A 26,749-nucleotide genomic window follows, 5' to 3' on the forward strand; every position below is an offset into this window, starting at 1 on the left:
TATTAACTACAATGCTTTTTAATGAGGTGCTATCATGTATATTGGTCCCAAGATGGCTGCCAACACTTCTTGGATGAAGTGCTGACAGCCAATCAGATCAGATGTGTGGTTAGGCTCCGCCCAGATATATATCTTTTTTTGAACCTAAATTACTCAAAATCCACTGGAGCACATATATTGAGACCTAGCAAAGGCACATCGGGCTAACAGTCCCTACAATTTTGCCAAGTTTCGTGCAAATCCATTCAGCCGTTCGAGCTAAAAGTGAGGCCAACCGCCCTATGGAAATTAACATGGGAAAAACGCGTTTTGGGACCCCCCTTTTTTCTCGGCCCCCCCCTTGATGAAACCCCCCCAAATTGTCAGGGGCTGCTCAGAAACAAAATGTTCCATTTTCCTGAAAATTTCAGCCAATTCCGTCCACAAACGCCAAAGTTATTAGACATAGGATTTTTTCTCTATGGGATTTTTGAAAATTCTAACTATATATACCTACTGGCGACCGCCAGTAGGTAATATATATATATATATATATATATATATATATATATATATATATATATATATACATACATATATGTGTGTGTGTGTGTGTGTGTATATATATATATATATATATATATATATATATATGTATATCACATCAGCTTCTTCTCCTACGAGTCCCGTAGATAAAGACACGGCACAGCAACAGTTAGCTTTCTCCACTATTTTATTTACACACCATGTGCAAAGAAAAGTGCATCAAATGGACGGTCTACGCGTTTCGGCTTCCTGCCTTCAACTGGACCATAGAGTCCCTTGGTCTAGACCTTATTTAAATACAGTGCTGTGTATAAGTACCCTCTACCATTTCCATGGTCATCTAGACCTCCAACCCTACATAGTCTGTTTTTGGCTAGTACATACTCGTAGTAATTTTTTATGAGTATTTACAATTCACGTGAAGTACGATTATAAACCCTTTACCACAAATTAAGTATTTACAAGCTGGTCAAGTGGTTTTCTATATACAGTAAACTAATATCAATTTTTGTTCATTTCAGTAAAGTACTCCTTATATACTGTATTTGAGGGGAGGGGAATTCCAAATTCATTGTTAATATAGAGTTTCTTCATTTTTCAACCAAAATGCAATTAGGTTAAAAAGTGTGAGTAAAAGTGAAGAAAAGGGGTTTTCCTAAATATATGTATAACATTTCAAATTATGATCGGTGTTTAAACCTGCTATTTACAATTATATACATTTTAGGTCATTTTCAACCCTTAACTCATCTTATTTGTTACTTAGGATATATGAGAACATAGTATCTGTGAAGTACTTTATCAAAAACTGTTCTCTGTCCCCTCTTGGTATGGATTAGTTGTTGATTCTCACCTTCTCCAATCATTTCTTATAATCAGAATGAGATTTCTAAGATTAACTAACTTCATAGTGGTTTCAGGTATGTACTCTGTCCAACATCTCACATTTCCTTATATACATTATGTACAAAATTCCACATAGTTCTACAGTGACGGATTCCAATCTTGTGCTGTCATCTATATTGTCTATATCAATTTACAGATGTACATGTAATTCGGCATCCAAATTGTGGCCGAACGGTACCTCTGTTCCCATACTCAATATCATCCTGGATTCCAGGCGTCTTAGTTGTACCATTTGATCTCCGTCCCTCTCTGGGATTTTGCTCATCTTTATCCCCGAGTACTTTAGGAGGGCGGGATTGCTCTGATGATATTGAGCAAAATGTGTAGCCATTGGGTAGCATGGGTCCTTGTTCTTGATGGCCCTTAGATGTTGGAGTATTCTCAGTTTTAATGTATTCACAGTGCTCCCGATATAGAACTTTCCACAAGGACATTGTAGCCTGTAGACCACACATTTTGAGTCACATGTGATGTGGTCTTGAATGGTTTCCGTTTTGCCATTTTGTAATTTGTAGTTCTTGATGTTAATTCCATGCTCACAGGCTTTACATTTGTGGCATTTCCAGAAGCCTGGTGTCAGCCACGTCTGTTTCCTCTCTTCCCGTAATTCCAAGTGGCTCTGTGTTAGTATGTCCCGTAGGGAAGAGGTCTTTCGGTACGTGATACTTGGATTTTTTGTCAAGGTTTCTTTTAAAGTGTTGTCTAAAAGTAGGACTTGCCAATGTTTCTGAAGGGCTTTCTTCATGTTTGTACTTTGGTTGTTAAAGTCCATAATGAGTCTGGTTATCTCATTCCCTTGACTTGTCTCATGTTCCTGATTGATTTTTGGCCTCTTGTTTTTCGGAGTTAATAACTCATCCCTCTTTTTTAGATGCATCCTACTTCGTGCAGAAGAAATCACTTCCTTTGGGTATCCCCTTTCTAGGAATCTGGCACTCATTTTCTCTATTTCTTCTATTAGATCTTCCTGTTCGGAACAATTCCTCTTCGCTCTCAACATTTGGCCATAAGGAATACTCCATTTCAATCTAATGGGATGTCCGCTATTCACATGTAGAATGCTATTACATGCAGTTGGCTTTCTGTGGATTTTCGAGCAAAGTTTGCTGTTTTTCACAAAGATTTCCACATCCAGGAAGATCAGAGAGTGAGAGCTGATTGTTGACGTGAATTTTAAGTTGTATTTGTTATTGTCTAGAGATCCGATAAAGTTTTCCAAGGAGTTTTTATTTCCGTCCCATATGACAAACAAGTCGTCTATGAAACGACACCAAAGCCTGATTTTTGGCCCCTCCGGATTCTCTTGATCTTTTTTTATCACGTCGCTCTCCCTCGCCCCCATTAAAAGGTTTGCACAAGTGGGTGCAAATGATGTCCCCATAGCGGTCCCCTGCTTCTGGAGATATATCCCCCCCAAAAATAGAAAAGCATTATGAGTCAAACAGTAGCGGAGCATGTCAAGTAACATGATTGTATGTTCCAATAAATTCACAGAGCGTGCTTTAAGTACTTCCCTCACTACCTCAATGCCGTCCTCATGGCGAATTGAGGTATAGAGCGATGCAACATCAATTGTCGCCATTAGATAAGATGGTTTCCATTCACATGTGGTGATTTTTTGTAAAACGTCCATTGTATCCCTCAGAAAAGAAGGTAGGTGTAACGGGCGCGACAGGGAGAGGCAGGAGACGAGTTTTGGTTACTGTACTTAGTGGTTTTAATTTGTGCAAAAGAAAGTCAGTGCAGGTTTTCCTTGGTACAGTCGTTCTAGGGGAGCGGCTTCTTTCCTTCCGGCTCTTGGATATGACCCCTTCCTCTCTTCTCTTTGTCAGAGGCCTTCTCCGCTCTCCGCCTTCCGACTCCGCCTTGCCCTTGACTCCAACGGTGGAGGGGGGAAACAATAGAGGTATATTAGGATCACTGCTGGTTTAAGCTACAACCAAACAAATAAGGGGGGTGGGGAGTGAGGGATGCCCGGTGCTCGAGAACACTCTAGTGACCGTGAGGGATGTGCACACAGTGTTTACTTTATCACACTAAAAAGGACTCAGGGATGGTTTTTGCGTTTCACCTTTCTCCCCACCCAACCCGCTATACGGGAACGCACCTCTGTGAGCCACGCCCCTCCAGGGGAGTGGCTGGGTGGCGCGCGGTGTCGGTGGCCTCCTGGCTTCTGGGTGTCTTCGGATCCCGATCCGTCCGCCTCCTCGGCTCTCTCCTGGTGCACCTCCGCTCCGGTCTCGCCTTCGGTGGTGTCTGCGTCCGAGCTCGCCTCCGGCGCTTGTCTTGCCTCTCCAGATACCTCTGACTCCCTTGGCACTCCTCCGAACCCTCGGACTTCTCTCCTCGGCTCCTCCGCTGTGATCGAGCCGTCCCGCCTTTCTCCTCCTCGCAGTGCTCTCTCCGACACGTCGTCTTCCTCCCACAACTCGTAGCTCTCTTCCCAGTTGCTCCACGCCGCTCCGCTCCTTCTGCTGACCGCTCCTCCGGTGTATAGACACACCTGGTCCTGATCACCTTCCTCCTTTAAGGTGGAGTCGGGCCCCTCCTCCTCTAGCCCTCCGTACCATTTAAAGGGGCCGCTGTCATTGTCTTCTTCGTCGCAACTGTAGCGCTCCTCGACCTGGTTCCACGAGGGAGGAAACGGGGGCTGTGAAAAGAAGAGGGAGAGGTCACAGGTTACTGTCTCTCCTGGGGGCACCAAGGGCACCCCCTTACACACCTCCCCCCCTGGACTCTTCCGTTCGGGAAGGGGATGTCGAGATAGGAAGTCGGCCCCTGTATTGTCAACTCCTTTTTTATGTTGTACCGTAAAGGCATAAGGTTGTAACGCCAGGAACCAACGCATGACCCGAGCATTGTTGGATTTATTCCGGGCCATCCATTGCAGGGGGGCATGGTCGGTATAAAGGGCAAACGGTCTCCCCTCCAGGTAGTAGGCCAACTTGTCCACTGCCCACCGGATAGCTAGACATTCTTTTTCTACGGTGGAATATTTCAGCTCCCTTGGGAACAACTTCCTGCTGACATACAGTATTGGGTGGTCTGCCCCGTCCTCCCCCTTCTGAGATGCCACCGCCCCAATCCCATAATCTGAGGCGTCAGTGTGTAAGGAAAAAGGCAGAGCAAAGTCTGGGGAAGACATGATCGGAGTGGATGTGATACATTTTTTTAGGGAAGCGAAGGCTTCCAACATCTCGGGAGAGGGGTGGCTTAAGGCCTTCTCAGGGAACCTACTTTGCAACAGGTCGGTGAGGGGGGCTGCGATCTGGGCAAACAGGGGAATAAATCTTCGGTAATATCCTATAAGACCCAGAAACGCTCTCATGTCCTTCTTGGTGGCAGGGAAAGGTGTCTCAGCTATGGCACAGACCTTTTCTATTTGTGGCTCGATAAGACCGTGTCCTAGTATATACCCGAGGTATTTCACCCTTTGGTATGCTATTCTGGATTTCTTTGCGTTGATTTTCAAACCTGCGTCACTCAGGGTGTCCAATACTTTGTGAAGGTGCGACAGGTGGGTCTCCCAATCCGGGCTGAAGACTACGATATCGTCCAGATATGCCGAGGTAAAGGAGGTTAGGTCTTTCAGGACTGTATTCATTAACCTTTGGAAGGTGGCGGGGGCGCCGTGTAGGCCAAAGGGTAATACCGTAAACTTGTAGTGTCCGTCATCCGTTGAAAAGGCGGTCTTGTGACGGTCTTCTTCTGTAAGGGGTACTTGCCAGTACCCCTTTGTTAGATCTATCGTGCTAATATACTTGGACTCCCCCAGTTTTTCAATCAGCTCGTCGATTCTTGGGATGGGATAAGCGTCGAACGTTGAGATCTCGTTGAGGGCCCTGAAATCCATGCAAAAGCGACGCGATCCGTCAGGTTTGGGAATCAACACAATAGGACTGGACCAGTTGCTCTTAGAGGGACGGATGACGCCCAGCCTCAACATATCCTGTAACTCTTGCTTGATCCCTTTACGTCGTGCTTCGGGGACGCGGTATGGTCGTATCTTTACGATTTTTCCTGGTTGGGTCTGTATGTGATGTATCGCCAGGGTGGTTCTACCTGGTATGTCCGAAAATACCTCAGCGTGCTTCTGTAGAGTTTTCCTCAGGCCCTGTTTCTCATCTTCCATCAGGTCGTCGTTTACAATGAGTTGGTCCAAGGTACTGGGGACGTCAGGGGGTTTGGAGTCCATCAGATGTACTCCCACGGGAGGGGGACCCAGCCACTTCTTTAACAGGTTTATGTGACATACCTGTACCTTCCTTGGGGTAATTTGGAGCTTATAGCTGGTGTTTCCGATCGTGGCCACTACCCGATAGGGTCCTCCCCATTCGGCCCTGAATTTCTGCGTCGAGGAGGGCAGGAGAACCAACGCCCAGTCTCCTATCTGCAGTCTTCTCCACCGTTTTCCTTTATCATAAATGGTCTTCTGTTTTGGTTGGTTTCGTTCCAAGTTGGTATAGGCCAGATCTCTCAGCTTTCCGATCTTGGATCTCAGGTTCCGGGCGTATTCCAGGGTCTTCAGGGTCTCTTCTGGGGTCTCTTTCTCCCAGGCCTCTTTGGTCATCTCTAGGAGCGATCGTGGTTGTCGGCCGTACAACAGTTCGAAGGAAGAGAACCCCAAACTGCTTTGCTTCTGTCCCCTGATTACATACAAGGCCAGGGGCAATACTTGGTCCCACTCAGCTCCGTTGACCTCCAACATTTTCCTTAGGGTGGTCTTCAGGGTTCGGTTATATCGTTCGACGAGCCCGTCCGTCTGGGGGTGGTATACCGCCGTTCGGATCTGTTGGATGTGCAGTAGGTGACATACCTCTTTCATTAAACGGGAAACGAAGGGGGTTCCCTGGTCCGTTAGTATCTTTTTAGGGAACCCCACTCGTGAGAATAACTCCAGCATCTTATCCGCTACCTGCTTGGTTTTGGTCGTAGTCAAGGGGAAAGCTTCAGGGAACCTTGTAGCGTAGTCTACCACTACCAGTACATATTGGAACCCTTTCCGAGTTTTAGGTAAAGGCCCTATCAGATCCATTCCTACCCTTTCAAAGGGAGCCCCTATAATGGGCAGGGGTTGCAGGGGGACTGCCGGGGGGCGTGTCATATTTCGCTTTTGACATACATCACACTCCTGGCAATACACCAGGGTATCTTTGTAGATACCGGGCCAATAGAAGTGGCGAAGCAGGTTTTGGGTGGTTTTTTCTTCTCCGGTGTGTCCTGCTACCAAATGTGCATGGGAATAGAACAGCACCTGTTCCCTAAAGGACACCGTCACCAGTAGTTGCTCGGGATCGTCCTTCTGTCCCTGTCTGTATAGCAGGTAATTTTTCACAAAGAAATGCGGAAACAGTATGGGGTTCTGGTCCCGGGTCCTTTCCGCTGCCTCCCATGCATTGAATAGAGTGGCGTCATTGCTCTGGGAGAACCTGAAACTGCGATCTAAGATCCATGGTTCGGCTGTCACAAGGGCGGGGATGGAATGTTCCGGGTTCAGTACTTTGGCTTGGATTTCCCCGGGTGTGAAACTCCTATTGAACATATCCAAAAATTCGGGGTTATCTGTACCTATGATAAGGTCCTCAGGGAGAGTGGCGAGTACCCCCACCCTGATCGTATGGGGTCTACTACCTTGGGGTTTGATGGGCAATAGGGCTACCGGGTAGGGCTTAACATCCCCATGTACGCAACGGATATTAACCTGTTCCTGGGCTACTATCTGTGCTGGTTTCACGTGTCTGGATTGGACCACTGACTGGCGGCAGCCGGAATCTAATAGGGCCTGGAGGGAGGTGCCGTTTACCCCAACACTTACTCGAAACGCATGTCCCATTTCACTCGAGTACATCACCGCTCTGGGGAGATAGCCCACTTCCATCGGTTCTTCGGGCTGTCTCCTCCTTGGACATAGTCGGGCTATATGTCCCCACGTGCCGCAGTCGAAGCATTGAGACCCACTATGCGGGGGCCCCTCGGGTCTCCATGCTCTGGCTTTGCTGGGCTCTGGGTTTTTCAGTGGTTTCTTTTCGCTCTTTACAATGGGCTTGTGTCTTTCGTTCTCCCATGTTTGGGAGAGCCTCGGTTGAACCCAGGAAAAGGTGGTTGCCATGTCCACCGCTTTAGCCGTGGTGAGATGGTGGTGCTGCCTCAACCACCTTTGAGTCGTGTAAGGTAGGGCCTCCAGGAACTGCTCCAGATAGACCCTATCCATAATCTCTTCCTTGGTGCAGAGATTAGGGGTCAGCCACTTGTCGGCGGCCATTTTCAAGCGCACAAACCATGTTTTGGGGGTTTCTCCCGGTACCCCTCTTTCCTTCCTGAACCGAAGGCGATAGGCCTTCTGATCCAGGCCCAAATGATCCAGAATAATCCGCTTGATGTCTGCATACGCTGTATCGCCCGTCGGATTGGCCACATGGTAGGCGGCCTGGGCCTCGCCCACCAGCAGGGGGGCGAGGAAGAAAGGCCATTTGACCACGGGCCACCCGCAGGCTCGGGCGGCTCTCTTGAAGTCAAGTAGGAAGGAGTCAGGGTCCTCTCCCGGCTGGTATTTCTGCAAGGATACCCCGCTAATGTGTGGGGAGGGTGTCACAGAGGCTACCGGTCCGGGTACAACGGTGGGGTCCAGGGCCCGGGCGGTCATTGCTGCCTTCATTATTTCCCTGTCTGCCTCTGCCGTCAGGATCTGCTGTTGTATGGCCCATTCGAGTCTTTCCTGCCCCTTCACCAGGTTCTGTACGACCTCTTCCATCTTTGTTATGCAGATGGTCCCTGTGCCCGCATTCTCCACCACTGTAACGGGCGCGACAGGGAGAGGCAGGAGACGAGTTTTGGTTACTGTACTTAGTGATTTTAATGTGTGCAAAAGAAAGTCAGTACAGGTTTTCCTTGGTACAGTCTTTCTAGGGGAGCGGCTTCTTTCCTTCCGGCTCTTGGATATGACCCCTTCCTCTCTTCTCTTTGTCAGAGGCCTTCTCCGCTCTCCGCCTTCCGACTCCGTCTTGCCCTTGACTCCAACGGTGGAGGGGGGAAACAATAGAGGTATATTAGGATCACTGCCGGTTTAAGCTACAACCAAACAAATAAGGGGGGTGGGGAGTGAGGGATGCCCGGTGCTCGAGAACACTCTAGTGACCGTGGGGGATGTGCACACAGTGTTTACTTTATCACACTAAAAAGGACTCAAGGGTGGTTTTCGCGTTTCACCTTTCTCCCCACCCAACCCGCTATACGGGAACGCACCTCTGTGAGCCACGCCCCTCCAGGGGAGTGGCTGGGCGGCGCGCGGTGTCGGTGGCCTCCTGGCTTCTGGGTGTCTTCGGATCCCGATCCGTCCGCCTCCTCGGCTCTCTCCTGGTGCACCTCCGCTCCGGTCTCGCCTTCGGTAGTGTCTGCGTCCGAGCTCGCCTCCGGCGCTTGTCTTGCCTCTCCAGATACCTCCGACTCCCTTGGCACTCCTCCGAACCCTCGGACTTCTCTCCTCGGCTCCTCCGCAGTGATCGAGCCGTCCCGCCTTTCTCCTCCTCGCAGTGCTCTCTCCGACACGTCGTCTTCCTCCCACAACTCGTAGCTCTCTTCCCAGTTGCTCCACACCGCTCCGCTCCTTCTGCTGACCGCTCCTCCGGTGTATAGACACACCTGGTCCTGATCACCTTCCTCCTTTAAGGTGGAGTCGGGCCCCTCCTCCTCTAGCCCTCCGTACCATTTAAAGGGGCCGCTGTCATGGTCTTCTTCGTCGCAACTGTAGCGCTCCTCGACCCGGTTCCACGAGGGAGGAAACGGGGGCTGTGAAAAGAAGAGGGAGGGGTCACAGGTTACTGTCTCTCCTGGGGGCACCAAGGGCACCCACTTACAGTAGGATTGTCACATAATTCATAAGAAAAATGTCTATGAATCTTAATGTAGATTCCAATAGGGATCCTATCGAGCTCACAATTGGTCTCCCTGGTGGACATTCAAGTGACTTATGAATTTTCGGTAGAAAATATATGGTTGCCATGATTGGATTGTCGGTTTTCAGGTAGCTATACTCGTCAAAATCTAATAGACCTCTGTCTTTCCAGTTCAGTAGCATAGAATGATACTCACTTATCCATTCTTCCATAGGGTTTGTAGCCAACCTTTCGTAGTGTTCCTGAACTTTCAATTGTCTATTCGCTTCCTCAATATAATTTGAAACATTTTGTATGATGAGGTTGCCCCCTTTATCCGAAGATTTAATGATTATCGATGTATCGTTTTTCAATTCCGTCATGGCTTTATATTCTTTTGGAGACAGATTTTGTTTCTTCATTTGTCCATTTCTTACAGATTTATCTGCAATTTTTGTTATTTCCTCGACCATAAGTTCTTGGAATAGATCCACTTTGTTGCCTGGTGGAAGTTGCGGGCAGAATTTTGAACTTCTTTTCAACCCGCTATTACCTCCTAGGTTTGTCGCTATCCCAATGTTTTTACAAAAGTTGATTTCCATTTCCGGAGTTATTGTGTTGTCCTCTTGGCTGGTGGAGGGGATTTCTTTGATTGACGCCAGAGTTATCATTGCTGTTAAATCTGTTTGTGCGACAGTTGATGTAGTTTCATTTCTTTTCGAAACATATTTTTTTATTGCTTTGATTTTTTTCGGCAAAATATTTTTTCAATTTCACTTTCCGGCAAAATTTGTAAAGGTCAATGCGTGCGTTGGGTGCATTTATAGTTTTTGTTGGGCAAAATGAAAGACCTCTATTTAAGAGTTTCAGTTGTATATCCGACAATTGTTTATTGGATAGATTTATAACTATGTTGTTGGATATTGACATGCTCTTCTTCATAGCTACTTTTGCTTTCCTTTGCCTCGCTTTGCTTTTACTTCTTTTTCCACCCCTTCTGGTTTTTGGTTTGTCGGGGGTTTCTTTGGTGGACGTTGTTCCCTTTGTCGGGGGTTTCTTTGGTGGACGTTGTTCCCTTCCCCAAGCATTGGATCTGCCTCTTCCTCTTTGTCGCGTGACCATATGTGCTAGCTTGATCTCCCCCCGAAAATCCAATGGTGTTGCAGTGGATTCTCCCTCAACAGAGCTCATTTCCGAGCTATCCACATCCTCCGTCGGTTCATTGGTTCTATCCATATTTTTATACATGGCAACATGACTTCTTAAAGTGTCATATTTACGTGCGAATGTATAAATTCGTCCGTTCATATAGTCCAACCTATCCCTAGTGAACTTATTGGCCTTTCTCTTCTCCACCTCCATCTCATGTTTTGCCACCTTCTTTTCCATGTTCTCAATTGCCTCTTTACTTTCCTCAGATGTCGGGATATCAGCGAGTTCTGATTCTAGTGCCGTTATTGTGCTCGTGATCTTTTCTAATTTCCTCTCCGCATGAATGATTAAGGTTCTCATTAACTTGAAGGAGCATTCATTTGTATCTGTCTGCCATAGTTTTATCAAGTCTGTATCCAAGTCATTTAAGGTTGGCATTATAAGAATCCTCAGACCTCGCTGGACGCTCTTGAATTCAATATATTTTTCTAAAGATGTTTTTTCCCACCATTTATTGTTTTCTTGGATTCGCTGTATTTGCAATTCTCTAACTATGCTGACAATTGTTCTTTCCTTTGTTCTTTCTCCTCCATCCCCTTTAGCATCAGAGGTCATTATGGGGGGATTATCGTCATTCAGAAGCTTGCTCGCCCTTAGTTGGCGATTCCTTGATTTATCTGCCATTTTTTGAACTATGCAGGGTTGATTTATTAAGTTTCTTATTGATACACTGTTTCAATAGCCAGGTGTGTGTTGTTTCTTGTAATTTTTTGAGGATAATCAGCTCCCTTGTTCCAAAAGTATGCTGAATCTCAAAGAAACGTGTCTGTTGCTTCCTGCAGAACACACTGTGTTCACTCGGTTTCCAGTAATGCTGCACGGCCCCTTTAAGGAATCTTTGTTGTTGCCGATGACGTGCTTTCTCGGCTTCCTTCCCGGGTGACTTGCTAATCTTTCCCGCTCAACTCGGGTATGGCCATGCTCTGTGCATTTAAGGTGAGCGTTATTTGTATGAAATAGGATTTAAATCTCCTACGTTTAATGACACGCTACACCCCGGCTTCACTCACAGGGGTTTGTTTACCGATAGGCGGCTGCCCCCTCACCCCACCCGAACGCAGCCTCCGCCGCGCTGCAGAGTCGAGCGAAATTGACATACACCCCGCCGGTTCACTCACCCCTGATTCGGTCGCCTTCGCACTCTTCCGCTGATATCTTCTTACTGCGAATCTCCCGCAGCATTCTTCACGGGAGCACCCCGCTTGCAGCAGAAGCGTCAGTCGTTATTGAAATATATTTTTAAATATATTGAAATCACTGGATTACGATCTCCCAATCCTTCACGACCGCCTCGCCCTGGAGTGCCTTTGTTGCGCGTTCCAGTATATATATATATATATATATATATATATATATATATATATATATATATATATATCCTGCACTCCGTTTGTCTCCTAGCTCGCGCGCTCGCACAGCCAGCAAGCAGACTCCGGACACGGACCTCGAGGTGCATCAAAGATCTTTATTTGGCAGAAAGAGTCACCGACGTTTCGGCTCAACGGAGCCTTGATCACATGACAGCGTTTTCTATGCAAGGTACACCTTTTAAAGTGGAAGCAAGTGGTCAACTAAAATCACCTGTGCAATATATATATATATCACGAAAACGCCATTCACCACCAGTTCTTTACCGAAAGGAATAACGAGAGTAAGCCCAATTTTTCGTGCTAGTTCTTCGGTGATTTATTACTCAATTACACCAGCCATCCGTCATAACGCGTTTCACCTCTCAAACGAGGCTTGATCACATGTATATACATATATATATATACACACACACACATATATATATACATATATATATACACACACACATATACACACACACACATATACATATATACACACACACATATACATATACATATATACACACACACATATACATATATACACACACACATATACACATATACACACACATATACACACACACACATATACACACACACACATATATATATAAGCTGCAAACAGTGAGAAACAGTCTCATAAAAAGCAGCTCTAAAACCAGAGAATGTTTGAAGAGAAAAAATAAGGAGGATGATCCAGAGACGACAAAAATCCGTCTCATCACAGACTATTCACAAGAAAGTGAAAAGATAGGTAAAATTCTCCGAAAGAATTGGAAGCTATTACAGTTGGATAGCACAGTCAAGGAGCTCATGGGAACACACCCAACGATAACTTACAGACGTGCCAAAAATTTAAAAGACCATCTGATACACAGTCACTTCCAGAGGAAAAGACAGGATGATTGGCTGAGAACCAAAGGATTCATGAAATGCCATGGGTGCAAAATGTGCCAGATAGCCAAACAGACAAAGGAAATAACTCTGGCTAACAAAAAGAAATGGCAAATAAGACAATGCATAACGTGCAAGACACCTTTCACTGTATATGTAGTGGAGTGCCCCTGTCCCATGCAATATGTGGGCAGCACGACTGTGGAACTTAAGAACCGTATTTTACAACACATGAGGGCTACAATTCACAAGGACCGCTCTAATGCCATAGCCAAGCACATGGAGCTCTCACATCAGGGTGATTGGCAAAAAATGAGATTCTATGGCATTCAAACCATAACAAAGGGCGAGCGGGAAATTTATAATCAATCTGAGGACCCTGCATCCGAATGGGTTGAACCAGTCGGAGGAACTTTATGGGCACCTATAATGTTTTTGAATTAGAACTGTATGCACTATTGATTTTTGAAATTCATAATTATGAGTCAGCCTATTGGAAGGCAGTACAAAGTTAACACACAGTTAAATGCAAGATGCATGAATCAATGCAATATTTGAATAATAAGTAATGTATTCTAATTTTAGAAAAGGGTGCATTCTGCTTTAATTTTACTTTGTTTCAAACTTTTTGGTAAAAACTACAAGGACCAGAATCCTTAGCACACCATGTGACAGGAAATACTATTGTTTTTGAAAAAATGTGCTTAAATGTTTGTGGGTGTGTAATACCCAGTGATCGTGAGCAAGGTGGAGTGACACCGAAACGCGTAGATCTCTGCGCCTGTTGCCCTTTGGAAACAATTGAAATAAAAAGGATCACTGTTTGAATCCAGGTTGGCTGTGCGACCCGTTGTTTTCCCTGGTTGGAAAAGTTTGGATATGGATATATATATATATATATACAAAACAAATTGCCTCTGCATTGAAAAGGTCACACAACAGCGCCCCGACCATCAGGTCATGTTAAGCCTCGCTGCAGCCTGCATCTCACCCACCACAGATTCTCTTCATGTTGCCGACGCGTTTCGAGGCCAATACGCCTCTTCTTCATGAGCTTGAAAAGAACCAGGCATCGAGTGTTCACTTCGTGCAAGTATGTTTTTATTTAATGACATCCTTAGTAGGTTGGGCTTAAAGCCCCTGTGCATTGTAGGATTCGTAGTCCCAAGAAGTGAATAAAAATTAATAACTTTGGTAAGTTCGTGTCCTGGTTGTTATTAAAAAAGCATTATTTTCTTTCGTAGGTAGACAGGTTCCAGGCAGGTTCTGTCTGCATACAGGTCGCGTAGCCCCGGGTCACGTAGCGTAAGCGTGTCAGAACATTTTGCGATCGTATGCGCATGCGTGCTTCCGGGTGCGCTTACGCTGTGCGTCATATGACGCATCCCGCGGCTACGCGATACGTCACAATGTTGTTTTCGTTCGCGGCAATAGCGCTAACGGGACGCTCACCGGTACGCCCCGCGGGGCGCGCCATAGCACTGCGCTTAACGGTGAGCGCATCGGTACGCGCCCCGGGAGCGCACCGGGGCAAACAAATTAAAAAAAATGTATATATATATATTACATAATTATAAAATTCGTTATAAAAAATATTACATTTCATACCTATTGAGATTTGAAATTTGAAATTCACTGGAAAAAAAATAGGTTTGAGGCCCTATATATAGTTAAGAATTAGCATTTAAAAAACCTAGTAAATTCACTGAAAAAACCATAGGTTTCACACCAGTTATAGTTAGCTGGAAATTTTACTGACATAAAACCATTGAAATTCCACGTTATAGTTAGTTGGACTCACTATAACTTGCGCGCCTGCAATGCACTGCTGATGACGTCACAGACCATGTCATGAGTGATGTAATCTGTGACGTCATCAGCAGTGCACTGCAGGCGCGCAAGTTATAGTGAGTCCAACTAACTATAACGTGGAATTTCAATGGTTTTATGTCAGTAAAATTTCCAGCTAACTATAACTAGTGTGAAAGAGAGTGTGTGTGTGTGTGTGTGTGTGTGTGTGTGTGTGTGTGTGTGTGTGTGTGTGTGTGTGTGTGTGTGTGTGTGTGTGTGTGTGTGTGTGTGTGTGTGTGTGTGTGTGTGTGTGTGTGTGTGTGTGTGTGTGTGTGTGTGTGTGTGTGTGTGTGTGTGTGTGTGTGTGTGTGTGTGTGTGTGTGTGTGTGTGTGTGTGTGTGTGTGTGTGTGTGTGTGTGTGTGTGTGTGTGTGTGTGTGTGTGTGTGTGTGTGTGTGTGTGTGTGTGTGTGTGTGTGTGTGTGTGTGTGTGTGTGTGTGTGTGTGTGTGTGTGTGTGTGTGTGTGTGTGTGTGTGTGTGTGTGTGTGTGTGTGTGTGTGTGTGTGTGTGTGTGTGTGTGTGTGTGTGTGTGTGTGTGTGTGTGTGTGTGTGTGTGTGTGTGTGTGTGTGTGTGTGTGTGTGTGTGTGTGTGTATCCTTTTTAAATTAGAGCAGCTTTAACTGTAGAAAACTACAGCCCTGTCATTAAACCCAAAACACATTGCAGCATTTATTTATTTATTTACGGTAGTGTATTTTATATAGCGCACAGCTACCCCAACGGGGCGTCCCAGCGCTCCTGTGCATTCGTAAGCAGAACTAGATTTTAGAGGGAAATTTAACAGAAAAGAAAAGTTTTTAAGGCTTTCCGAAAGGGGGGGTTCTTCCTGGATCATCCGGATGGAAATGGGTAGCTTGTTCCAGAGGGCAGAGGCACATACTTGGAAGGTTCTACTGCCGGAGCATGCTTTTTTAAATCTGGGAGTGGTAAGAAGGTTTTTTGAAGAACAACGAAGAAGCCTGACATTGCTGTAGGGGGGGAGGCAGGCGGAAAGGTAAGCAGAGCCCTTTCCCCTCACTGCCCGGTGGGCCAGTACAAGTGCTTTGAATTCTGCCCTTTTTTGTATGGGCAGCCAATGTAGTCTACGGCGATGAGGCAAGATGTGCTCGCGATGGGGAATGCCACCCACCAACCGTACTGCAGCATTCTGGACTGTCTGGAGTCGATGGCAAAGACCAGCAGTCAGTCCAGTGTACAGGCCATTAGCGTAGTCCAGATGGGAGGTAATCAGTGCATGGACTATAGTCTTCCTGGTGTTATTAGGTAAGAAGTTGATGAATTTTTTCACCATCCTAATTTTGGAAAAACATGCTGCAGATACCGTATGGACTTGTTGGTGGAATGAGAGGTTAGAATCCCATCTAACCCGTAGATTTTTTATGATTCTTTAGGCTGGGGTGGGGTACTCAATTCAAGGGGCCACCAGATTTTGGGGTCCAGTGGGGATGGCTGGTGGAAGAATAGTACCTCCGTTTTGCCGGCATTAAGCCGGAGAAAATTGTTATCCATCCATTGGGTAATGGTACAGAGCCAATTTTTTAGTGGGTCAAAGGTAAATTGAGTGGGGCTGTCAAAAGTGAACAAGAGCTGAATGTCATCTGCATAAGATGTTGCCTTTATTCCAGTTTGGGCGATGATTTCAGCTAGGGGCGAGAAATAAACATTGAACAGGAGAGGGCTCAGTGAAGAGCCCTGTGGGACTCCCCACCGAAGCGGACGACTGTCCGAGGAATAGGGAGGAGTGAACACTGAATGCGTCCGATTGGACAGGAAGGATGCAATCCATTTCAAGGCCATACCCTGGATGCCTTTTGATCTGAGGCGGTCAAGGAGGAGGGGGAGGGAGACGGTGTCGAATGTTGCCGACAAGTCAAGCAGCACCAACACCGCTCTTGATCCCTCGTCCAACTTCCAACGTACGGCATCGGCCATCTCAGTCAGTGCTGACTCAGTACTGTATCCCGGTCTAAAACCGTGTTGTGAGTCATGAAAAGCACCATGTGCTTCTAAAAAACCTGCTAGTTGTTGCTGTACAAGTTTTTCGAGCACTTTAGCAGGGGCTGGTAAAAGGAAGATAGGCCTGTAGTTGGCAGGTTCACTAGGGTCGGCATTAGCTTTCTTCAGTATGGGGACTAATCGAGCATGCTCCCAGGAGTCTGGAAAGACACCTGTACGCAGGGAATCATTCCATATCCCATTTAAAATGGGGTTAAGAAGAGGTGCAAGAGATTTATATTGTTTAGCTGGCCAGGGGTCCATAGGTGAGCCAGATCTGCACTTTGAGAGTTCACTTAGAGATTGATCTAAGGCAATCTCTTTGAAAGTAGAGAAGGTACAGTCAGATCCCGTAGAGACTGTATTAATTACATGATTATCTGGGTTGGTATTACAGGGGAAGGAGTCATATATAGTGGCAATTTTGTCTTCAAAAAAATCCAAAAGGCGACTGCAAAGTGTCTGAGACCCCAAAGGGGGTCGTTTGAGAGCTAATGGGTCTGTGAAGGTTCTGACTGTGTTAAATATTTCTCTGGACGATACCTGTGCACGGTTTGTTTTATCTTCCAGGTAATTTCTTTTGTGCTCAGTTATTCTTTTCCTATACTCCTTATGGGCAGATTTATATTTGATCTTACAGTCGGGGAGTATGATAGTCTCCAGCGTCTCTCAAGAAGCTAGCATGTCGATTTGCATTTACGGAGCACATCGGAGTACCAAGGCGCAGAGGGGGCAGCACGGTAGGTTTTAATAGGGCTGATTGGAGCAAGATGGTCAATGGCGGAAGAAATCCAGCCGTTGAAGTTGGTCAATCTGGCATCCAAGTCAGGAGCTGTATCTGAGGAACTGATAGGGCTGAGGTGGGCAGCTAAGCTATCAAGAGAGATCTTACTCCAATTTCTACCTAGTGTTTTGGCCGGGAGTCTGGGACGGTCTTGATGGTGCAGGGAAAAGGAAAACGGAATAAAAAAGTGATCGGGCCAGATCACCAGAAGGGGTTCATTTATGGAGATTCCGTCCAGATTAGTACAAATCAGGTCTAGGGTGTGTCCGGCCTTATGTGTTGGACTAGTAATAAGTTGGTTTAGCCCTCCGTCTGATAAAGTAGATAGAAAGTTAAGAGTGATGGGATCCGAAGGATTATCAACATGAAGGTTGAAATCCCCAAGGAGGGTAAAGTTTGCATAACGCGATGTTGCCTGCAAAACATAGTCTAAAAAGGCCGGTAAATAGGATGTTTTAGAATTGGGAGGGCAGTAGACCAGAAGGCCTGAGAAGGTGAGATTAGCAGCCATTTTGACGCAGAATGGAAGTGCTTCGATGCGTTCTAATTGTGTGTAAGGGAAGGAGGAGTTAGTCCACTGAGATCTATATATTATGGTGACTCCTCCTCCTGAGCGTGAGCTCTGTCTGTTAGCACAGAATATGCTGTAGCCAGAAGGTATGGCTAGGCATATAGCAGGATTGGTTTCATCTCCTAACCAGGTCTCGGTTAGGAAGAGGAGATCCCACTTTTCATCTTCCAGAGTTTGGGCAATGTCGAAAGTGTGTTTCGCTAGTGAGCGGCAGTTAATCAGACCTGCCTTTATGGATAACGTTTTACTAGCGGGAGGAGTAGGGACCGGGGTCCGTGGTATGGGACATTCATTCCTTATATTGGTTTCAATCTGTCCCATACTGCAAGATGTGAAAGGCAGATGAGGGGTGAGATCATGGGGGGAGATTAGCATCTAAGTACAGTGATTGGGCTTAAGGTTCATGAGCATAACTCTATCATAGGAAATAAGGCATGGAGAATTGCGACAGGTGATAGTACTTACGACCGTGGCTGCTTCCTGGTCGCGGACGGGTGCAGACAGGCAGGACTCTGGCACGACTCCGGCGCAACGGCTGATCGCGTCCGCTGGGCGGAGGCATGCCCTTCCCTTTTTATACTGGCCAATCGAGTGCGTGCAAACGCTGCCCCAAACTAAGATGGCCGCTAAGGTAGTTCTACCCGCCCGGGACTCCGCTATCTCAGCGCCCAAGTCGGCTGATGTTGGTCCGAGTGGCGGGGAAGAGTCAGTGAAATACGGAGGCGACGCTTATTAAATCAAGCGGGGGGCAAGGGGAGAATAACCACCACTTTTAAATCAAGCAGGGGAAATCACACAAAATATTCGTACAATTTTCAAAGCTTCGTGGTCAAGCTAAGAGTGCAAGCAATGTTAAAAGCTGAAAGTACAGCAGGTTTTAAAACGTGCAGTAAGTAAAAAAGACTAACAAAGTAAAACAGCTACCTCCCGGCTTCCGCTTCAGGAGGGGATAGAAAACACAGCGAATTAGAAAGCCTGGCCTGGGGTGCCCTTTTATACTGGCCAATTGAGTGCGTGCAAACGCTGCCCCAAACTAAGATGGCCGCTAAGTTAGTTCTACCCGCCCGGGACTCCGCTATCTCAGCGCCCAAGTCGGCTGATGTTGGTACGAGTGGCGGGGAAGAGTCAGTGAAAAACGGAGGTGACGCTTATTAAATCAAGCGGGGGGCAAGGGGAGAATAACCACCACTTTTAAATCAAGCAGGGGAAATCACACAAAATATTCGTACAATTTTCAAAGCTTCGTGGTCAAGCTAAGAGTGCAAGCAATGTTAAAAGCTGAAAGTACAGCAGGTTTTAAAACGTGCAGAAAATAAAAAAGACTAACAAAATAAAAGAGCTTCCTCCCGGCTTCCGCCTCAGGAGGGGATAGAGCACACAGCGAATTGAGTAGACCTATGGAATATTGTTAACATATTTTTAAGAAGTGCTCTAACTGTAGAGGGAAAAAAGAGGGAAATGGTGCCTGTCAAGTCAAAAATGCACTAGATGTATTCAGCATACACTAACTTTAAGGAACCCAGAAACTTCCATTACACAGCATGCACTGCACTGGCAGTTTGCCTAAAAGCCTTAGATCTTTTTTCTGACTCAAGCTGACTGTAGGTCAGGACTCTTAAGGATTCTTTCAACCTTCCTTTTTCTGAGATTTTTCCTCAGAAATCTGTTTTATTCCACCTTTACTCAATATCTAATAAAAACTACAACAATTTCCCTGTGTGATATTTTCAGGGAATAGTTGTTTTCAATATGCCTTCCCTTTTTGTTAAAGCATCCCTCCTATGTGAGGAAAAAGGCTTCTTCTGCCCCTCATGACCTTTGTGGTCTGTTTACCTAGTTCTCAGTGTGTCAAAGACTGGCCTATTGGTCTGAAAATGACAGAAAGGGTTCTTAACAGTGCAAGCATAACACTGCAGCAATAGCAGCAGCACTGCAGGCTACCATCAGATAAAACAGGTACATCATGAACAGTACCTTAACTACACCATACGCAAATATTTACAGCATGATAAGTAGCAGTTCAAGCTCCCCACAAAAAAAACCTTTACAGTAAAGTCACCAGTGATGTAATATTTACGATAATAAACAAGCAATTAGTGAGTGCATGAACATCTCCGGTTCAGAGCAAAGACTGAAAGAGAAGGCTATGACATACCCTATGATTGTGGCACTGCCATTCAGTTCGTTCACCAGAAAGGCCAGGATAGCAGCTTTGGTCTCTGGTGGGTGGGCCTGGAAGGGCTTTGATCGCAGACTGTCACATACCTCCAGGTCTGCCCCATAAATCTCCATGAAGATACGGAGCACTTCTGATACAGTGTCCCGATTTAGCTCAAGCTCCGAAATCTTCTCCCCGAGGACCTTAAGAGACTGCAAGACAAAAAACTAGTAATGCGGTCTGGTAACAAACCTGTCCCCTCTTTCCCCAAGCATTAACTTATTAGGAGGCATTAGGCCAGAACACCACAAGCTGGTCCCAGTATCTGATGAACTTCATATTCAAAAGCTCTGAAAAAACATCATGGATAATACACTTACTGACACAAAGGGGCACAGTTATTCAGTACTGCATCCACATAGGTTACACTCATGAGACCCTAAATAAGTACTCCCACAGTCACAGTACCAGGGTCCTCACAGTAGATGACACAAAACTGACCTTTCCTTACTATTCCAACCTTACAGACACCACTGTGACAGGCACAAACTTGAGAGCATGCCTATACCTCATTCTCAAGATCCAAATCCACACAAACACCAGGTCTAGCTTTCTCCAAAATTTCATCTTCAAGGCTTCAATATTTGCAACAATCAAGCCGTCCAGTATTATGCTTGTGGGTCCACCAATGGAGTAGTGGAGCAGGATCAAACACTGAACTCTACTCAGTGTTTACAGCCTCAAAAGCCCCATAATGACGGACACCAGACACAAGTCCCTTTCACCGAGTGTAGCCCTAAAGGTCACATATGTACATTCTGACGGCTCCCAGATCCAATACAGCAGTCAAGTGTTTGCTAATATGAACTTTCAATTACACACCTGGGCATAGGACGGTAGCCCTGGATCTCGCAACACCAGTCTCAGAAGGTGGATCAGCAAGTCCATTACTTCACCCAGGCTGTCTCCTGTATTAAAAAGGCCCTCCTGGAGGGTGCAGAGACTTGGCACCTCCTTGGCGATATCAAAGCCAAGCACCTTCCCGTAGCTGTGCAGAAACTCTACTACAGCCAAGCAGTTCGAAAAGGCACAGCTGGGCAGAAAGAGGCCAGGAATTTGAGCAAACTCCGGCAAAGGCTGAAAGAGAGAAAATTGTTTTAGTGGCACAACAACATAACAACTTAGACACACAATTGCAGAATGCTCTGTGTCAACAGCAGGAGTATTAGTTGGGAGGTGAAGAGCTTTCTTTAGATACTTCTCTGGGCTATTAAAATTAACAGGATTAGTACAAGATCAACCTCATTCCCAAAATGTAATTTATTGTGCAACTAAGGATTACAATCTACCTAGAACCCAGTGTAAAAAATGGTTTCTAAAAGTAGGGTAGGAAAGGGTAGTAAACATACTCCACACCCATCTTAACAAACCAGTTACTTACCTTTGGTATCACCTTATCTAATAGAGACTCTCTCTAGCCACCAATTCCTTACCTTAGAATTATACTCAGGCGCCAGACCGGATCTGGAAATTTTTTGGTAACCAATACCCCTGCGTGCCGGTAGGTAGCATCTTTTAGCTCTGAGGGCGTGGCATCAGTGGAGCCAGAAGTGATGTGTGCGGTGCCTATATATGCGCAACCCAGGCACGCTGATGTCAGTTAATTTTTAGGACTTTCCACACCAGAAGTGCGAAGCCACGAAGTACGCCGACTACTGGTGTGAAAACTAGGGCCCTGAAAAGTGAAAGCCCTGTCTCTAGAAATCCGTTCGCAGACTGGGGAGGATGGGTGGGTCGTTAAGGAATCTGCAACTTGATAGCCTCTATTTGATAAGGCATTAACGAAGGTAACCAACTTGTTCATCAGACAGGGAGGGGTGCTAGAGGGCGCACAGCGGAATGGCTGGCTATTGAGGCAGCTCCGCCGACCAGGTCTGTAAAGCGGCAAATTAGTATGCTTAACGGACTCGGAATTGAGTTTAAAGGACAGCTTTGAATATCGGAATGCAGTGACACTGCTACAGGAGGCGGCATGCTGTTGATCTATCATCGTGACGACAGGAAAATCTAGATGAAAGTGAGACCGGGCGGCGCGACTCGGTGAGACATGCGTAGGCTACAAGATGGCGGCGTCCATCTAGCTAAACCCGGCGTCTAAGGCTATCACACTGCTACATAAGTAAGTGCTGTGGATTCCTCTGTGTTCAAGGGGAATCGCACTGAATACATTGATGTCCTGCAGGGCATAAGCATGAGACTGGCAGCACAGTGGTGTACATAGCGCATGGAATATAATCGGAACCTAGCGGTCGGACTATAAAATGGCGGCGCACAGCTTGCAGGCTGACTGATACTGCGTATGGATCGCGGCTTTCTGAGATGGATGATTAATGATTTTGCACAAGAGTAATGCTGCTGTTGCATGCCTCATTTACTGTCTAAAACGGACTGCTTGTGCCTCTGCTGCATACATTGAGAAGGATATCGACGACCTAGTGTCTGCTTGCTGCACTGTTGTTAACGTTAACGAGCAACGCCACAGATGAGGAGTTAGTGTGGTGCGGACGAGGCGATCTCCTGTGTCACTCGCTGATAGTCGGCTGTCTTGGCACCAAACGAGTATCAGTGAGGAGTGCACAGAAATGTATTGGCGGTAAGCATTGTAAGGAATACAAAATGGCGGCGCCCAGTACTCCGGTGGAATTGAAGTAAGCTCCACATGTGGCAGTGGCAGTGATTGCTGGGTGTGCTACAATAGACGGCGCTAGTGACACCATGTGTTCTGTGAGCTCATTTCTGTGGCAGTGGTGAAGTGGCGAGGGCATATATGGGATCTGAAAACATATCTTAAGTGACACTGCAACAAGATGGCCGCAAGGGGATTCGAGATAAGTGCAAGAGGGCATTTCAGTGGGACCTCCTAGACGGCGACGCGAAAGATGTGTGACACTACTACTGTTTTGGCTGCGGGTGTGACTGCGTGATCTCTGTGTGCAGTGGCAAATACTGTAACATCCCCATCGCACGTTTCTGGTGATTTCCATCATACACAGGCGGAGCTGGCGGGCGATCTTTCTGGGCTCAATAAAGCAGACACGGCACGATAGAACTGTGTCATCTCTAACGCTGTTCACACACCTGTTTGTAAATTGAAGCGCCAAAGCAAAGTGACAATGGGCAAGCCTGAGAAACAACAAACCAAGTTACCAGTTGAATCGAAGAAACAGCCCAAGAACACAACGGTAACCTCGGACGGTGAGGCGGAGGACGCAGCGCGAAATCCTAGTGACATGGCGAATGTGCTGCAGGCCATACCGCAGAGCTTACAGGACATTAATGGAAAACTAGAGAATATCACGCAACGCGTGGATAACATGGCAGATAAGTTGGATAAACATGGTGAACGCCTGGTGGAAGCCGAAACTAGAATTGCAGCCGTGGGAGACGAATCGCACACCACAATCAAGAAATGCTCTGACATCGAGAGGCTTTTAGAGGTCATAAAAAACAAAGAGGAAGACTTGGAAGCGGGGTCTCGCCGTAACAATATCCCTATTACGGGTGTACCGGAATCATCCAACACCGGAAAAATGGAATCATACGTGGAGGACATGATCAAGAACATATTTGGCTCGGAACAATTTTCCTCAGTCCTCATAGTTGAAAGGGCGCACAGATCGCTGGGCCCGAAACCAAAGCCTGGAGCAACTCCGAGACCAAATAGTGGCACGCATACTTAACTATAGAGATCGCGACACCATCCTTCAGCTGGCAAGAGAAAAGCGGGACAAACTATCAAGGCAACACACTGTAGTTCTATCCGGATTTCACCATGGTAGTTCAGTTGGCGCGCAAGGAATACAACCCAACACAGCAGCAGTTGGGAGAACTAGGTATTGAATACGCCATGCTTTACCCAGCACGGTTAAAGGTGATGCAAGATGGCCGCGCCACTATCCTCCCAACATCAAAAGCAGCACAGGACTTCCTCAAGCAACTTCGTCGCAAACGCAAGGAACAAAATCGGAGCGAGCAGAACCGCGACTCGAAATGAACAATCACAGACATCGCGGTATGCAAGGTATTTTCGAGAGCACAGCCTGGTGTGCCATGTGAGTATGAGTCCACTGGGACAGCGAAAAGTGGGCACTGTAAGTACAAGTTCAGTGTCCAAGCTAGCTGCGTGAAACTGCACTGAGGCGCATTGTTGGGATGCCTTAGAAAACGTGTATTCATCTGTATCCATTGCAGAATATTAAAACTGTTGAGGGGAGATTTGTTGTAAACAGTACAAATGAACTGCACGTGAGGAGTAGGTAATCATTTAGAATGATTAGCGTATATTTAACAAGGACCCCCTGAGTTCATAGAAAATAGTTTCCTAGACCAGGGAAAAGTAACCATTTGATATTTAACAATCTAGGCAACCATAAGAGACAATCAAAGAAGTTTTAATAAATGGAAGGGAATTAAGCTACAAAATGTTTGTAAAGAAAACAATTTATTAAGAGTTAAAAAGAACAATATCACATTCACAGATTTAATATGTACGTTAAAAGAGTGTAGTTTAGACAAACTAGACTTAAAACAACAATCTATAAATCACATGGCATGAATCACAATGCAAATGAGAACATATATAAAGTTAAAAAACACTGGAAGTGGCAGATTGGTACTCTACGCGCGTTTCGGCGGCCAGCGCCTTATTCTGGAGTAGCCACAAAAAGTTAAAAAAATTGTTGTAATGATGTAAGGAAAAAACTTTTCTTTCTTAGTTTCTTTAGAGAGCGGTTCTAGCTGTCTGGTAACAAGAGTATGATATGTAGATATAGCGTGTAAAGCTCAATGGCGACGTCTAGTCAAGATAGGACATTAGTATTTTATTTCCTAGATGGACGGATTCCAAACGAGAAAATATCACGCTGTATGAAAAAAGGGTTAATAACTGATCCCGCCGACCGGAACCTCTTATTCATTCCTCGAGTCCCGTCGCCGGAAGTAGAGAGCCCTGTTGAATCATTTTGGACAGGGAGTTATTCTAACCTTTAATTAATCATCTCAATTGGAAGAAGAACCACCTTATTAGAGGGGTTTTGCTCTACCAAATATCTCCACATCAGGAGGATCTCGCTATTTTAAATTACCAAGTATATCCTTCACTTGAATGAATAAGAGGTTCCGGTCGGCGGGATCAGTTATTAACCCTTTTTTCATACAGCGTGATATTTTCTCGTTTGGAATCCGTCCATCTAGGAAATAAAATACTAATGTCCTATCTTGACTAGACGTCGCCATTGAGCTTTACACGCTATATCTACATATCATACTCTTGTTACCAGACAGCTAGAACCGCTCTCTAAAGAAACTAAGAAAGAAAAGTATTTTCCTTACATCATTACAACAATTTTTTAAACTTTTTGTGGCTACTCCAGAAGAAGGCGCTGGCCGCCGAAACGCGCGTAGAGTACCAATCTGCCACTTCCAGTGTTTTTTAACTTTATATATGTTCTCATTTGCATTGTGATTCATGCCATGTGAGTTATAGATTGTTGTTTTAAGTCTAGTTTGTCTAAACTACACTCTTTTAACGTACATATTAAATCTGTGAATGTGATATTGTTCTTTTTAACTCTTAATAAATTGTTTTCTTTACAAACATTTTGTAGCTTAATTCCCTTCCATTTATTAAAACTTCTTTGATTGTCTCTTATGGTTGCCTAGATTGTTAAATATCAAATAATCATTTAGAATAAGACATCCCAGCCCAACCAGCCAAGTCAGGAGCTCTTGGCACAGACACTAGTGGAGATGGATGTACACAATATGCCCCACTTCTAGTGCTATTGTTATAGGTTATGTCTGGTATATAGGGGGTCCAGAAGTGCTGGGGACAGTTCAGTGACTTGTGAAATTACTGGAATCACCCATCTGTTTACTAATGATATTGGGGAGGCTGCCGAATTTATAGAACTAGGCCCCACTGTTATGGACATGATGCCGCTTAACCGGGACCTGTCTGTACTCCTAGGTGACTAGGGGATGTTACCGCTCCTCACGGAGTGCTGTTGCTAGGTTTTGATATCTTTTCATCTATTGTATTTATAATTGCGTAATACAATGATGTGCATAGTCTGTATTTCTAAATTGACACCTGGCCACACTATGTTGGATGATGAAATGTGCACCGGGCGGACTCCCCGAGCGGGTGTTCCCCAACCGAAGTTCAGTTCTACAAATGTTTGTTGAGTGGGTATGTCTTTGGCATAATTGGGATGCTGAAGGGGTGGGAAGATCGCAGTGGGGTTATGTTTTGTGGACCTAGGCACATGAGTAACATCGCAGAACTCCAGTTCATATTTATCATAGCTATGATTGACACTACATCCGAGAAAGGTATATATGGCATGTATGCATTAGCTACTATCAGACATGATCTCAAATGATATATTACACTGACAGCTACTGAAAGATTACAGTCCAAAAATCTGAATTTTCTAACCTGGGACATACGGGGGTTACATAATCCACAGAAAATTCGTTGAATATTCAATTATCTTGATAGGCTGAGAATTGACATAGCTCTTCTCCAAGAGACACACATAGCTCATAACGCACACACCAATATTGG

General features: G+C 45.7%; 1 protein-coding gene across 8 annotated transcripts in view; it reads right to left on the reverse strand.

Annotated features, from left to right (window-relative positions):
• The window catches only part of BAZ2A (bromodomain adjacent to zinc finger domain 2A), a 1,275,716-nt gene that overhangs the window by 653,672 nt on the left and 595,295 nt on the right, over positions 1-26,749 (reverse strand). For all 8 annotated transcript variants that reach the window (XM_086959424.1, XM_086959462.1, XM_086959400.1 and 5 more), the window contains 2 exons: positions 21,004-21,258; positions 20,119-20,333 (listed from right to left, as the gene is read on the reverse strand). In XM_086959424.1, the coding sequence (XP_086815550.1) occupies positions 20,119-20,333; positions 21,004-21,258 (470 nt within the window). The remainder of the gene's footprint in view (positions 1-20,118; positions 20,334-21,003; positions 21,259-26,749) is intronic.

This window comes from Lissotriton vulgaris, chromosome 1_1 (genome assembly GCF_964263255.1).
Source record: "Lissotriton vulgaris chromosome 1_1, aLisVul1.2, whole genome shotgun sequence".
NCBI classification, from domain to species: Eukaryota; Metazoa; Chordata; class Amphibia; order Caudata; family Salamandridae; genus Lissotriton; species Lissotriton vulgaris.